This window comes from Cyprinodon tularosa, unplaced genomic scaffold (assembly GCF_016077235.1).
Source record: "Cyprinodon tularosa strain WSP-4 unplaced genomic scaffold, ASM1607723v1 ctg119, whole genome shotgun sequence".
In the NCBI taxonomy this organism is placed as follows: Eukaryota; Metazoa; Chordata; class Actinopteri; order Cyprinodontiformes; family Cyprinodontidae; genus Cyprinodon; species Cyprinodon tularosa.
The window spans coordinates 472051-488530 of NW_024037992.1; the positions used below are offsets into that span (position 1 = coordinate 472051).

Consider the following 16480-nt stretch of genomic DNA (forward strand, 5'->3'; position numbering starts at 1 on the left):
CAAATACAAACAGGAAGTACAATTCAACAGCTGCCGATGAGTTAAAATGGAAGATTATAGAAAAGCCGTGTCCCTTTGAGCTTTGAATGCATATGTTTTATAATTTTTCCAACAGACCCTAAAGACGCTACGATTGAAGTATTTATTGCCTCGGTGTGTCCGGTGTTAACACCAATTCTAAATCAACCTGAATAAAGCACAAACAAATCAGAAACACAGCAGATCTGGGACTCAAACTAAAGGAAAAGGTAAACAAACGTTACAACAGAAAAAATGATGTGCACATAATGAATCCTCTTTAAATAACCTGGAAAGGATAATAGTTACTGTTTTGGTTAGGAGATATTTCTACGCACACATCACAAAGGAACAACACTGCCTGGGAGTTTGCTAAAAGTGTTCGCTCCGTCTATCACAGCCATGTCTGCGTCATGAGGACCAACAGACACGCCTCATTCGACAGGAGCTCATACAGCAGATACAGTTAGTGAAGCAGCGCAGGTTAGAAGACGGAGAAGAGAGAGCCGAGCGCCAGGCCAGTGGCTGCTCCTGCCAGCATGCCCAGAGCCACGTCCCCTGCGTCGTCACGCTGCCGCTCCTGAATAATGACGTGGTTCACTCCTGGGGCCGCGTACCCACCTTCAAAACAGAACAAACTGATGGATTAATCCGGCCTTCAGCGGCTAGCAGCTTCTAACTGCTGCAGTTCTGCTAGACCAGGCATCCCCATAGTGGGTCCTGAAGGGGCTCCTGTCCTGCAGGTTAGAGGCTGATTCTGATGATTGCAGTTCAAACAAAGCCTGTTAATCAACCATCAATGGAAATCAGCTGTGCAGGAGCAGGAAATCTCTAAATCCTGCAGGACAGCGGCCCTCCAGCACCCACTTTAGGGATCCCTGTGCTAGACGACGTGCAGTTAGTTACCTTGGTAGTGATATGGATAAGCTACAGCGTAGGTTTGCCCGTCCCCAGAGTACATAATCTGAGTGGGATGAGCAGGTTGAGCGGTGTAATCTCCATATGGTCGTGGGGCATAAACCTGGAGGGAAAAAAAAGAAAAAAAAAAATATTTTATTTTGGCTTAAATCTGCAAGGGTTGGTGATACAGATAGTCCCTTCCACTCCTTCTCCACCAGATGGCGATAAAACTTAGCTTTGACCAAATCATTGCTCTTCTAAGATACTAACTTTGGATTTCCCCTTTTTTTTTCTTTTTTATTATAAAATGAAAAATAAAGCAATATATAAAACAGCGTCAGAATATGGAGAGTATTTCCTATTGAAGTGTTAACCCCGGTTATTCCTTCTACCTGTGGTTGGGCATATTCTGAGTACGGGGGAGGAGCAGATGCCACGACTTCCTGCGCAAAGCCGATCTGAGGAGCAGCTGACACCTGGAAACATCAAACCACTAAAATGAAACCTACACAGTTTATTAGCAACTATCCTGAGCTATTTGCTCTAAGAAGTGCAACAGTCAGCAGCATCGAAGGTCTGCAAGTCAAAGTCCTTCAACTTTTGCATATTTTGTTTATATATATATATATATATATATATATATATATATATATATATATTTTATTTTATTTTTTTCATAATAGACCAACACAGATGTTGTATAAATGCACGATTAAAGGTAAATGAGACAAATTTCTAAATGTTACACATGAAAAATCTAAAAAGAAAATGCTAAAAAGTATAACATGTTTGTTTTTTTTTACCTAACCCCTCCTTCCATCTCAATCAACTGCATTCAAACATCTCATTGTTAATAAAGCTCAGCTATCTGTAACACAAACAGTCCCATTTTCAGTTTGTCATGCGTCACCTAGGAAACAGATTGAACGTGTGTTAGAAGGTAAGCTGGTCAGGACTTATAGTTATTTAGGGTGGAAATATAACAATAAAAAAACACACCTAGAACACAGCATGCCCCATGCACAACATGGTAGTGGCAGCATTATGCTTTGGAAAACTGGTCACTTTGTGGAAGATAAGTGAGCTAATTTTGAACAATCCTCAAAGAAAACTTGGAGGTAAAGACTTGAAAAGGGTCAGAATGGCCTAGTCAAAGTCCTATAGGTGTATCAAATTAAGATTTTTAAGATCGTAAAGGCTGATTTTCACAGGTGCAAACTTTAATCTGACTCAGCTTAAGCTATTTAAAAAAAGAAAGAGTAAAATCCTCATCTCCTGATATTAAAAGCTAAAGACATACCACTTATAATGTGGCTTTAAAAAGTACTGACATGCACACTCCACACCTTGCAGTTTTTATTTAAAAATTAAAAAAATACACTAATGTATTTACCTTTTTTCTTTCAGCACAAAACTCTACAGCGCTTTATTTTTAATCAAATACTTTGAACATGTGACAAAAACAGAAAACACTTGAAGATTTCTAATACTTGAAGTCAAAAAGTTATTTTTCTTTACAAATAAAACCACCGAGTATCACTTCAAAATGTCCAAAACACTCACCGTATTAATTCTGGCGTCCTGCAGAGCCATGGTCCAAGCTCTGCCACCAAAGATAGAAACCACATTCATCAGAGAGCAAAAAAAAGCTACACATTTACTTTAAACTACTAGTCGTCCCTCTGGCAGGTTTCAATTTAAAACCATTTTCCAAACAGCCAAGAAGTTTGTTTCTAATAGCAAAAGAGATGGGCTTTAATTAAAATAAAAACAAACACATTGATTTAAAGAAATGTAATGTTGAAAATCACCAAAAAAGTCTTATTATTCAAAAACAACTGGAATTGGTTTTCCAGCATCAGGCTACTTATGCATACTTTCACTACATACACTATATTGCCAAAAGTATTTGCTCACCTGCCTTGACTCACATATGAGCTTAAGTGACATCCCGTTCCTAATCCATAGGGTTCAATATGACGTCGGTCCACCCTTTGCAGCTAGAACAGCTTCAACTCTTCTGGGAAGGCTGTCCACAAGGTTTAGGAGTGTGTTTATGGGAATTTTTGACCATTCTTCCAGAAGCGCATTTGTGAGGTTGCACACTGATGTTGGACGAGAAGGCCTGGCTCTCAGTCTCCGCTCTAATTCATCCCAAAGGTGTTCTATCGGGTTGAGGTCAGGACTCTGTGCAGGCCAGTCAAGTTCATCCACACCAGACTCTGTCATCCATGTCTTTATGGACCTTGCTTTGTGCACTGGTGCACAGTCATGTTGGAAGAGGAAGGGGCCAGCTCCAAACTGTTCCCACAAAGTTGGGAGCATGGAATTGTCCAAAATGTCTTGGTATGCTGAAGCATTCAGAGTTCCTTTCACTGGAACTAAGGGGCCAAGCCCAGCTCCTGAAAAACAACCCCACACCATAATCCCCCCTCCAACAAACTTTACACTTGGCACAATGCAGTCAGACAAGTACCGTTCTCCTGGCAACCGCCAAACCCAGACCCGTCCATCAGATTGCCAGATGGAGAAGCGCGATTCGTCACTCCAGAGAACGCGTCTCCACTGCTCTAGAGTCCAGTGGCGGCGTGCTTTACACCACCGCATCCGACGCTTTGCATTGCACTTGGTGATGTATGGCTTGGATGCAGCTGCTCGACCATGGAAACCCATTCCATGAAGCTCTCTGCGCACTGTTCTTGAGCTAATCTGAAGGCCACATGAAGTTTGGAGGTCTGTAGTGATTGACTCTGCAGAAAGTTGGCGACCTCTTCGCACTATGCGCTTCAGCATCCGCTGACCCCGCTCCGTCAGTTTACGTGGCCTACCACTTCGTGGCTGAGTTGCTGTCGTTCCCAAACACTTCCATTTTCTTATAATACAGCTGACAGTTGACTGTGGAATATTTAGGAGCGAGGAAATTTCACGACTGGATTTGTTGCACAGGTGGCATCCTATCACAGTTCCACGCTGGAATTCACTGAGCTCCTGAGAGCGACCCATTCTTTCACAAATGTTTGTAAAAACAGTCTGCATGCCTAGGTGCTTGAATTTATACACCTGTGGCCATGGAAGTGATTGGAACACCTGATTCCAATAATTTGGATGGGTGAGCAAATACTTTTGGCAATATAGTGTATGTTGACTTTTTACATCTGACTATAAGCTCCACATATGTGAGGAATGAAAGAATCTCTGCTACTGAAATATGACTTTAAACCTAAATGTTGGGGCTAATGTGCATTTAATCACTAATATAATAACTAGAGTGTATTTCCTGCCTTACAAGGCATCATCTGCACTGTCTGCACACAAGCTGATGACCCGTCCATCTCTGCACACTATCTGGAACAAGGAATCACGTGTTTTCCCATCTGGAGGGTTTAGCTCTAGAAGGAAGGAGGAAAATACAAAGGTGACACATTTAAAACCGTATCAAAGTCGTCAGCTAGAAGACTTGGCGTCTGTTTAATAAGCAAACAAAAATAAACCATGTGACAATACCCTGACAAGCGGCGGAGCTACGGATGTTAATGCAGTGGACTCTCATGTGGATGTCATCCTCCATGTCACGCCGCTGTTGGTCGTTGTAGAACACCAGGCGTCCGTCCACCCATAAGTCAAACCAGTTTCTTTTCCAGCGGCGAAGGATGGAGCCTTTAGGGGAACAAAATCAGACTCCAGTTAAGTTTGTGCAAATAATTTGCCACAAGTCTATAAAGTCTGCTTACTTTGTCTGTGGAGCCAACCGCTCTTTACGATAGCCATGTCAGAAGCAACGCCTAAAGGGAAGAAATGTAAATATTAGACTCTACAGCTAGGAGGCTGGTGACAGGAGGGGCATGTCTGAGATAAACCTTTGGAGAAGCCTTAAATAGAATAGAATAGAATAGAATAGAATAGAATAGAATAGAATAGAATAGAATAGAATAGAATAGAATAGAATAAAATAGAATAGAATACGGGGATGGGAAATTTCTGGTGTTTACAGCAGCAAAAAGATTATAGAGAAAAATGGTCACACCAATTTAGATCTTAGAGAAAATAAAAAAAGAATAACATAAAAGTGAACAGTTAAAATATAAACAATAAAACAAGCAGTATATAAATAAAGAAAAAAATATATACCTAATTTGTTTGATAACTTTATAATTTTACAGTCACATAGCATAAAGCAACCAAGACAATTACTGCAGATATTCCAGCTTGGGTGAAAATATAAAAATACTTTATTGACTTTGTCCTAAAGTATTAAAATCTTCATTTAAGAGCAACCTTTTTATTTACTTTGACTCTCTAAATGATTTAGCTTTATTCAATAGAGCTATAGGAAAGAAGAGAGAGAGAACATGATGAAATGATGAATAACGGGATGCAGTTTTTAGCTTTTTGCTTCCTATAAATAGCTAACCAACAGCAGACTCGCTAGCGCTCACTTTAAATGTTTATAGTCAGAATCAACATTACAACACTGACTTCATTAGTTCTTATATTACGTTAACGAGGCGTTATTTTTGGTCTAGATACTTACTTGAGTCCTTAAATGTTTTGGACGAGATAACCTTTTCTTGAGGATACAGAAAACGCGGAAGTGATATGAAAAAAACTAAGATGCGTTACTCGGAGCAAGAAAAGCCTATATAGCTATCCGCTATGTCTTCTTTCTGGGATGGGTGTTAACCCCGCCCACACAGCATCTTTACGAACCAACAGTCTCTGTGCGGAGGGAGGGTGCGTTTGTTTTCACTGACGTCACCGATCAGCTGACCGTGGTGGAAAATGCTAGCAAACGAAGGGAGGTGCGTTTGATTATAACTCCACGTTCCTGATGCACACATGGGACGATAAACGACAGGTTATCATTAATTTGACCAAAATGTTTAAGTGTTTCACGAATAAATTCGACAATTCCGAAAGATTTTTAAATGTTTTAAGCAATTAGAAAAAAAAGTCTTAAATTTACAGTAAAATACATCTTATCAATTGTTTAAAAAAATTATATCTGAATCTGATGCTTATTTCACAATATATTTTGGGGATATTTCATGGTCCATTCTAGGGTAAGAATAAAGTAAAAATTCATTTTTAAAATAATAATAATAAAAAAAAATTTTTAAATAAAAGCTTTTGTTTTATTTTTATTATTACAAAAAAAAATCTAGTGTAATTTTTCAGAAAGAGGTGGTCGGGATGAAACACAATATTTCTACGGGCTTTTTAATGCCAAAAGAAAAGAACTACTATTTATACATTTTTAGCCACACACCAAATCTTATATTAATATTTTTTAATTTCCCCAGAGGTCAGTTTTTATTTTATTGTATTTTACAGTTCCAATAACGACTCAGGACTTGCTTTTGTAATCAAATTTTGATATAAAAATATTAAAATAAAGAGACTCAATATTTGGTCGTAATTTAAATGTTTCTTCCATGATACAAACTTCCAGCTGTGAAACATGCCTCTCCGTGCCATATTAACGGCCAGCCCGGTAGTTAAAACAAGCGCTCCTTAGTACTAGTAGTTAGCAAGCCGAGGAGAGTACGCAGAAGCTAAATAGATATCTCAAAATGGCAACGGCCATTTATTTGGAGCATTATCTTGACAGTGAGTATTTTAAAAATGATCTTCGTCGTGATGGAACTGTCACGTAAAACTTTGTTTGAAGTTTAGTTTTATTTATTTATTTATCGAAGGACATGATTGCTGGGCAGGAAAGGCTCGTTAGCTAGTAGCTCGCCTGCTAGCAGAGTAGCGCCGCTCAAATGGAAATAAAGTGTCTTAAAGTGCCTTTTTATCGTGTGCATTTTACCGATAGAAAAAATAATAATGAAGTGATCCTGGAAAGTGATATGAATTACGAAAACAATTTAAAACATCAGCCATTTTGTTTTGGTAAATTAATAAATACGTCCTTAAAGATTAAAATCTAAGAGAAACATTCATTTTCTTTAGATTTAGATTTATATATATAAATATGTTTTTTTTTTTGTTGTTGTTTTTTTTTAAGTTTGGGGACGTCTTAGTAAATATTGCACCATGCATGTGCAACCTGTTGGAGACAGCCGCGTTTCCACTCACTGCAGGGTGGGGGGGGGCTTCACCATGATCACCATGATCATGGTGGGGGGGGGGCTTCACCATGATCACCCATCCTCACAGGGAAATCCACTTTAAGATGGAAAGCTCTGTGCTCAGAGCATCTAAGTTCTCTGGGATCCATAGAGAATATTTTTCTGGGTTCAATGAATCCAGCAGAGGTGTAGAAATGGTCCTTATGACTCATCTAACGGGCTGACATGTTAATGAGACCACATCCCATATATACACCACGTGTTAGAAAAACAGATCAAATTTGGTTTATCTTTAAAAAAAAAGCCTTATCACAACTTTAATTTTACAGTTTTATGTACAACAGAGTATAAGGGTCAGGCTGAAGATTTTGTTTTTCTTCTATTTTTAGAATAAAGTTGTGATATTATAAGAATAAAGTTGTATTTTATGACAACTTTTACGAGAAGCCCTGTCTTTCCTAAAGTGAGGAATGTGAAGCATCATGTGAAGTTCTACTTTAGCATCGGTTTGATAAATCAGGAAATGTTTTAGCAGCAGCATCAAACTGGGTAGGATGTCAAAGTGGACTCTGGTTGCTGATTGGTGGAGCTGGTCGGCTTTTATCTGCTGGGCGGAGCTCCAAGCTTTCTTTCTGAAACGGGTTGTGGTTTATGACTTTATTCTCGTAGTGTTAGGACTTTGTTCTCATGATGTTAAGAATTTATTCTCGTAATGTTAAGACTTTGTTCTTGCAATGTAAAGAATTTATTCTTGTAATGTTTCGACTTTATTCCTGTGATGTTAAGAATTTATTCTCGTAATGTTAAGACTTTGTTCTTGCAATGTAAAGAATTTATTCTTGTAATGTTACGACTTTATTCCTGTGATGTTAAGAATTTATTCTCGTAATGTTAAGACTTTGTTCTCGTAATGTTAGGACTTTATTCTCGTGATGTTAAGAATTTATTCTCGTAATGTTAGGACTTTATTCTCGTGATGTTTAGAATTTATGCTCGTAATGTTACAACTTTATTCTCATGATAAGAATTTATTCTCGTAATGTTAAGACTTTGTTCTCGTAATGTTAGGACTTTATTCTCGTAATGTTAGGACTTTATTCTCGTAATGTTAGGACTTTATTCTCGTAATGTTAGGAATTTATTCTCGTAATGTTAAGACTTTGTTCTCGTAATGTTAGGACTTTATTCTCGTAATGTTAGGACTTTATTCTCGTAATGTTAGGACTTTATTCTCGTAATGTTAGCACTTTATTCTCGTGATGTTAAAAATTTATTCTCGTAATGTTAAGACCTTATTCTCGTAATGTAAAGAATTTATTCTTGTAATGTTACGACTTTATTCCCGTGATGTTAAGAATTTATTCTCGTAATGTTAGGACTTTATTCTCGTGATGTTAGGACTTTATTCTCGTGATGTTAGGACTTTATTCTCGTAATGTTAGGACTTTATTCTCGTGATGTTAAGAATTTATTCTCGTAATGTTACGACTTTGTTCTCGTAATGTAAATAATTTATTCTCTTAATATTAGCACTTTATTCTCGTAATGATACGACTTTATTCTTGTAATTGTCCAAATACAATCAGAAAAAACACTGTTATTAACTGAAATTATGAGATCGGATACACAAGATTTTCTTAAAATTTTCACGATGTGACGAGAAAAAGATGAATATATTGTTGGGTTCATTTTAAGTCCAGAGGCATTCCCATCATCATTCTAATGTTAATTATAACGTTCATGGAAAGCTGCCTAGTAAGGTGAGATCCATAACGTTTAGATGTTGCTCGCTCTATTAACTGCTGCTATATCGTAGACATCCATTTTTTTCTTTTTCATTTCATTAACAAATATGTCAAATAAAATAGCCTAATGCTGGACTTGAATCATATGTATTTGTTAAATAAACCAGAAGTGCATATTTTCATTTTACTCCTTTCTAGGTATTGAAAATCTACCATGCGAGTTACAGAGGAACTTCACTTTGATGCGGGAATTGGACAACAGAACCGAAGGTGATTATGTTCACTGATAACTTCACGACTTTTCTATTTTCTACTTGCAGTGGCAAGCTTTTTTGCAATATTTTGAAATAGAAATATGAAAGTTTCTTAATTAGCTTTGGAGCTGTGGTGGCAACGGCGAGTTTACTCGTCTCTCTATCATCCGATATGCAGAAAAGAAAGGAGAGATCAACAAACTGGCGGAGGAGTACATAGCAAATGTGAAGAACCTGGCCTCGGAGCAGAGAGTGGAACATCTGCAGAAGATCCAGAACGCCTACAGCAAGTGCAAAGAATTCAGCGATGACAAAGTGCAGCTTGCAATGCAGACATATGAAATGGTCAGTCTGAACTCAGGATTCCGCTTAACTGTCAGATCTTAATTCCTTTCAGTAAACGTTTCTAGATCATTCAAAGGTAACGGTCATGCTAACTAAGACCAGCTTTAATTGTTCTGATTGAAAGGTTTGTGTTTTTTTTGTTGTTATTTTACTGCAGGTGGATAAACACATCCGCAGACTTGATGCAGATCTGGCTCGGTTCGAGAATGAGCTGAAGGAGAAACTAGAGCTGAGTGGTTATGAAAGTACAGAAGGAAGGGGACTGAAGAGTAAGTGGAGCAACTATAAGGCTTTATCTGTGCAAGTCTGCATCGAAAGTTTTTTTTTTATGAGTAAATGTGTTTTTATTTTTCCCCAGAGAACGATATTAGGGGCCAGAAAGATAAGCGTGGATCCAGGGGTCGAGGAAGGAAGGGTTCTGATGAAGATTCTCCCAGGAAGAAGAAGAAGAGCAGGTATCTTTGCAGGGTGGATTATTAAAGGAAAAGTCTGGTCAGCAGGGAATAATCAATAGATTATTATTTATACCTAAAAATAATAAGTTCCATGTGATTTAAGGAATTTCAGTATTTCAGTAAAAAAATAATGATTTTGATCACGATCACTGAGTCTGGGAGCGGCCATTTTTGCCCAAATATAGTAACCCCTCCCTCCTGCCATCTTCCAGCAGTGACGTCACGGTGCGGTAAGCCTAGCGCCATTCTCCCCGCTTTCCAAGCTAAATCAATGGGAACTACTAGACACATCTGCAATCAACAACAATTATTGAAGATTTCCAGAGGACTTCACCATTGAAATTCACCAGAGCTATAGTGAAACTGACAATGCCCACGTGCATGGCAGCTGGATGCTGGAATACATCGGGTAAAAGTGAAAAAAAAGAGTTATTCCACCTTTCCGATTCCTGATCCTCCACGGACGGGTTGGTCGTTGGATCGCCAACTTGAAGAGGGAGGATTTGCCATCGAACTTCTGGCCAGAGAAAAAACCCGTAATATGTAGCCAACATTTGGAAGAAGAATGTTTTCAAGATGACTTGGATAATAGCGCGTTGTGACAAACACCAGATACAGCACTGGGACTTGATCAACAGCCGATACCGCACCGTGACGTCACTAACCAGTAGGTGGCAGTAGTGTTCTTTGACAAACATGGATGCCTCCAGTAAAACACGTTCACATGGAAATTACTCGGAATTAAAAACACTGATCATTTATTGAACAGGCTGGAATCATTTCATATTTAAAGAACTTTCAGAAGCTTGAATTCTGAATATGACCAGACTTTTCCTTTAAAGCTCATGATTGACAGGATTTAGTTTGTTTTTTAATGGTCCTGTATGCACCATGTTGTTGTTTTTTAGTCCAGACCTGAGTGATGCTCTCCTGCCTATGCAACCATCAGACGTTCTGGACATGCCAGTGGATCCCAATGAACCTACATACTGCTTGTGTCATCAGGTTTCATATGGAGAGATGATTGGCTGTGATAACCCTGACGTAGGTTTTAAACTTCATTTTATTTTTCATTTTTCTCTCCCTAACAAGTTCAGATGAAACCTTCTGGAGCTTGACATGATTTTTCTTCTTCTCTCAGTGTCCCATTGAGTGGTTTCACTTTGCCTGCGTCGACCTCGCCACAAAGCCGAAAGGAAAGTGGTAAGAGTCGTACTGTTAACTAAAACAGATGAACATTTAGCCAAGGACTTAAATCGACTTCACTCTCTAAACATTTCTCCTTCTTCTCTCCCTCAATCTCACAGGTTCTGTCCTAGATGCACGCAGGACAGGAAGAAGAAGTGAGATTTCCTCTCAGATGTTTAACTACTACGTGTTGTCGGTGCCACTAAATAGTCTTTTATGTATTTGTTTCGGCAATAATCCGTAAAAAAAAAGTGGCTCATACAGCTTTCCTTAAAAACCTTAGATTTGGTGTAAAGCTATATTTGTGACAACCAGCTTCCTGATGTTCCCTTCCCTCTTTAAATTTGAGCACATCTGTCTTTGTCTTGTAGCTTTAAATCAAATTGTTTTAAAATATATTTACTGTATGTTCTGGGTCTTATCAGAATGTCCCTTCCTTTAAATAAGAAGATGTAAATGCTCTCATCGCTATAAAGTCAGAGATCCCAGATTGTTGCTTTTAGCGTACTTGAAATGTCAATTTTATAAACAACTTTTTTTTTTATATAAAATAAAAGCCTGCTGAAAATTAAATATATCAAACACCTATATCCTTAGCTACACAATGATGGTAAAATTATATTGTTTTAGTTGTTTTTTGTTTTTTTATTTGTTACTACCTCTTTAGGGTTTACTACGACGAAATATTAGGGCCAGGCTCGAGATTTTTTTATTTTGAGAATAAAGTAAAATTGGCGATAATAAATTAGTAACATTGCGAGAATAAAGTCGTAACATTGCGAGAATAAAGTCGTAACATTGCGGGAATAAACATTGCGAGACTAAAGTCGTAACATTGCGAGACTAAAGTCGTAACATTGCGAGACTAAAAATTACGAGAATAAAGTCATAACATTGCGAGAATAAAGTCGTAACATTGCGGGAATAAACATTACAAGAATAAAGTCATATAATTGCGAGAATAAAGCCGTAACATTGCGAGAATAAAGTTGTAACATTGCGGGAATAAACATTACAAGAATAAAGTCAAATAATTGCGAGAATAAAGCCGTAACATTGCAAGAATAAAGCCGTAACATTGCGGGAATAAACATTACAAGAATAAAGTCATATAATTGCGAGAATAAAGCCGTAACATTGTGAGAATAAAGCCGTAACATTGCGAGAATAAAGTCGTAACATTGCGGGAATAAACATTACGAGAATAAAGTCGTAACATTGCGAGACTAAAGTCGTAACATTGCGGGAATAAACATTACAAGAATAAAGTCATAATTACGAGAATAAAGCCGTAACATTGCGAGAATAAAGTTGTAACATTGCAAGACTAAAGTCATAACAAGAATAGTCATATAATTACGAGAATAAAGTCGTAACATTGCGAGAATAAAGTCATAACAAGAATAGTCCTATAATTACGAGAATAAAGTCGTAACATTGCAAGAATAAAGTCATAACACTGCGACACTAAAGTCGTAACAATGCGAGACTGAAGTAACGCTGCGAGACTACAGTCATAACATTGCGAGAATAAAAATTACGAGAATAAAGTCATAACAAGAATAGTCATAATTAGGAGAACAAAGTCGTAACATTGCGAGAATGAAGTCATAACGTTGCGAGAATAAAGTCGTAACAAGATTAGTGATAAAATTACAGGAATAAAGTAACATTGCGAGAATAAAGTTGCGACAAGAATAGTCATAAAATTACGAGAATAAAGTTGTATTTTATGACGGAATGTGGAGCATCATGCGAAGTTCTACTTTAGCATCGGTTTGACGAATCAGGAAATCTTTTAGCAGCAGCATCAAACTGGGCAGTATGTCAAAGTGGACTCTGGTTGCTGATTGGTGGAGCTGGTCGGCCGTCATCTGCTGGGCGGAGCTCCAAGCTTTCTTTCTGGAACGGGTTGATGTTTAATGACTTTATTCTCGTAATGTTACGACTTTATTCTCATAATAAAAACAAAAAAACTGCTAGCCTGGCCCTGATACTCTGTCCTAGATTACAGTAGAACTGCATAAATGACTGCAAGTGGGGGAAAAAAGGGTGCGGGGTCACAATCAGCTTCAACCAAACTGGCAAAGAAGAAATATAAACTCAACACAAGCCTATGACATCTTTGAATGTATCGCAGTTCTTCTGGTCGGTTTTCTTCTGTCGCCTGAATGAGGTTTTTTAAGCACTTTGAATAAAATTGTTGCCCCTGAAGAGATTTAAAACAATACTCAAGACATGATTTATAAATGTTAATCTACTATTGAATGGCTGTTGTTTTCTTTCCTAAGTTGTACGACTATGAGGGAAAAATGTATCCTTCACATAAAAACAGACATGGAAGAAAAATGTATTTTGTATAAAAACTATTTTGTAGACGCATTGTTCCTAAAACCTATTTTATCATGTTAAAGTGCTGACGACTCTGATTTAATTTAAATGGACTTTAGCTTCCTTCGTATTTGACTGTGAATATCCCTCATTTAAGTGTAAACCACAAATATAAAAACCAAAGTCTATGTATTTTGTAAAATTCTTGTATTTTATAACAAATAAATTTTCATTATTAATCCTACATGGTTTGCCTGTGTGATGATATGAGATATCTCAGGGTTTTTTTTCCATTTAAATGATTTTATGAAAACCATCTGTGTTGTCTGGGCTTTTACTGAAACGTTTATCAGCGTGTTTGTCAGGTGGAAGAACTAACCAGCGGAATAAACAGTTTCTGACGGCTTGAGTCTCCAATAGATTTAAAGATGCCAAGGTAACCTCAACCCCCTTTACTTGGGAACATATAGGAACACATATTCAGTCAACAATTCCCTCTAACGACCCCCCTTTCAGAGACATAGACAGGTATGGGGCATTGCAGGCTAACAAAGAAGCCAAACGACCCCCATTCCAAAGGGGGGGGCCCGTTCATCCGTTTCTATTTGCATGTTTTCTAAACTAAAACCAGGCTTTGTTGGGCTGCTGGATAAAACCTGGAACTAAACGCTATTTCTGACATTTTGGATTGAAAAAGCTTCCTGGATGGAAGAGAAACGTCTTCAAACTTGGAAACAAAGTCCAGAGGATTGATTTTAATGACTATGGAATGACTATGACCTGGATGACTGAGAATCTTCGCCAGCATGCCAAGGTAGACCACCATTTACGTCTCCTTCAAAGTGATCAGGCCCCTGCTTCAAACCTTCTCTGACTCTGTGGTGGCATCAGGGGGGGATTTACCATTAGGCAACACTAGGCAGTTGCCTAGGGCCCCAAGTTCCTGGGGGCCCCATAAAACTCTGTTTCCATGTATGGTTAATACAACTATTCCTTATTTGTGCACATTAATTATGTTTTTGATAAAAATCCTTTGGCTTAAATTCCATCAGGACGCTGATAAATAGAGAGGAAAAAGGGACAAGAAGAGAGGGACAAAACCTAGAACAAATAATGGATGTCTATTCTATTAACATTTCTCTATCTGTAGAATGGGTCTGTTTTATGGGTTTTCTTCTCAGGGGGCCCCCTGCCTGTCTGCCTAGGGCCCCAAATTTCCTAAATCCGCCCCTGGGTGGCATCAGCCCTCCTCTACGCTGTCGTCTGCTGGGCCCCTGGCAGCGCAGAGCAGGACAGAAAGAGACTGAATAAGCTGGTGAGAAAGGCCGTTTCTGTCCTAGGCTGCACTCTGGACTCAGTGGCTGAGAGGAGGATGCTGTCCAAGCTTCCATCCATCATGGAGAACACCTTCCACCCTCTGCAGCAGACTGGAGAGGAGCTGAGCAGCTCCTTTAGTCAAAGGCTTTTACACCCTGTTAGGAAAAAGGAGCGCTACTGCAGGTCATTCATCCTGCTGCAACCAGACTCTACAATGAGACGCTACAACCCCAATAACTGCTGCAATGGAGAATGAGAAATTACTATTTGATACCCTGTGCAATAACCCACCAACCATCCATCCATCCATCTTCTTCCTCTTATCTGGGGTCGGGTCGCAGTGGTAGCAGCTTCAGTAGGGAGGTTCAGACGTCCCTCTCTCCAGCCTCTTGGTCCAGCTCCTCCAGGGAAATCCCAAGGCACTCCCAGTCCAGCTGAGAAACATAGTCTCTCCAGCGTGTCCTGGGTCTCCCCCTGGGTCTCCTCCCAGTGGGACGTTCCTGGAACATCTCACCAGGGAGGCGTCCAGTAGGCATCCTAACCAGATGCCCGAGCCACCTCAGCTGGCTCCTCTCCATGTGGAGGAGCAGCGGCTCTACTCTGAGTCCTCCCTGGATGGTTTAGCTCCTCCCCCTATCTCTAAGCGAGAGCCCACACACACTATGGAGAAAACTCATTTCAGCCGCTTGGATCAGGGACCTAATTCTTTCAGTCATTAGACCCAAAGCTCATGACCACAGATGAGAGTAGGAACGTAGATCGACCGGTAAATGTGCAATAACCTGTTTCTCTATATCTGACACGCAGTGCAATAACTATATATATATATATAAATATAAACATCCATCTATATAAATACCCATGTTAACACCCTCTGATATAACAAATAAATCCAAATATTCAATAAAAAGCATTTGTGTGAGTTTTGTCCCTTAACATTTCACTGAGTTTATGCATTTAGGACCTTTTTTCCATCTATCTCATCATTTCTCTCTAAATCATCCTTATAATTTGGTCTTTTATTGTGCTCTTTTCTCTTCAGCTCATCCCACATGTGTTCTGGTTTTGAACTCTTGGGATCGTCTTAAGAAATAATTGAGTTTGGGGAAAGATTTCTTTGTTAAAGGTAAAGGTAGTAAAGGATTTTCGCAAATTTTTTTAAAAGACCTTCCCTCTCCACTTAAAACAAATGCCCATGCACAACCCTGTACCCGCTCCTGAGGGGGAGCACCTATGAAACGCATGCGAGAGCGTGAACAAGCCCATTTCTCCTCCTGCAAGCTCTGTTTAATAGTTGCTGTTCTCATGGCTCATATAAGCTTACTGTCCGCCCTAACCCCTAAATCCCTCCATCACTGTATAGAGCGAGGACTATATAGTGAACTTTATAGTGAACTCAGATCATGCATAATAGCTGTCATATGTGGATGCATTGTATTTACTGTATATATCCCATCCACCACCTTCTTCCTTAGGCACCTTCTGCATTTCTCCACTGTGACATTAATAAAGTCAATCAATCAATCAATCAATCAATCAATCAATCAATCAATCAATCAATCAATCAATCAGTTTCATTATAACTGAGCTGAATTGTCTGAGCTGGAGGAGCATTTTATGGCAACAATGACTGTAAATAAGCCTTTTTTTAACCTTAGTAGTTTGTGGAAAAAAAAAATATTACCCTTAGTAGACGTAACAGGATCCACTACCAGTCCAGACCTCTTACAGCCCTGGGCGCGCTCTGTGTCCTGCGTTTTTATTCTCCCACAATGTTTACATTTGATCAATTATGGAATCAAAAAGGGGTCAAAATGTTTGTAAACTTCTGAATCTTAGTTAAAACAGAAAAA

General features: G+C 38.8%; 2 protein-coding genes across 2 annotated transcripts; one reads left to right on the plus strand and one right to left on the minus strand.

Annotated features, from left to right (window-relative positions):
- Nucleotides 1-117: 117 nt before the first annotated feature.
- plekhb2 (pleckstrin homology domain containing, family B (evectins) member 2) lies at nt 118-5598 on the minus strand. The gene is made up of 8 exons (XM_038268560.1): nt 5450-5598; nt 4650-4700; nt 4423-4575; nt 4205-4307; nt 2482-2521; nt 1311-1394; nt 925-1039; nt 118-639 (listed from the first exon to the last, which is right to left on the minus strand). The coding sequence occupies exons 2-8, from the start codon at nt 4684-4686 to the stop codon at nt 503-505; spliced, it is 669 nt and encodes a 222-aa protein (XP_038124488.1). The 5' UTR covers nt 4687-4700; nt 5450-5598; the 3' UTR covers nt 118-502.
- Nucleotides 5599-6411: 813 nt separating this feature from the next.
- On the plus strand, nt 6412-11221 carry ing5a (inhibitor of growth family, member 5a). Its single transcript, XM_038268572.1, has 8 exons — nt 6412-6525; nt 8936-9007; nt 9170-9336; nt 9494-9605; nt 9695-9791; nt 10700-10835; nt 10933-10994; nt 11099-11221. The coding sequence occupies exons 1-8, from the start codon at nt 6489-6491 to the stop codon at nt 11136-11138; spliced, it is 723 nt and encodes a 240-aa protein (XP_038124500.1). The 5' UTR covers nt 6412-6488; the 3' UTR covers nt 11139-11221.
- Nucleotides 11222-16480: the final 5259 nt, after the last annotated feature.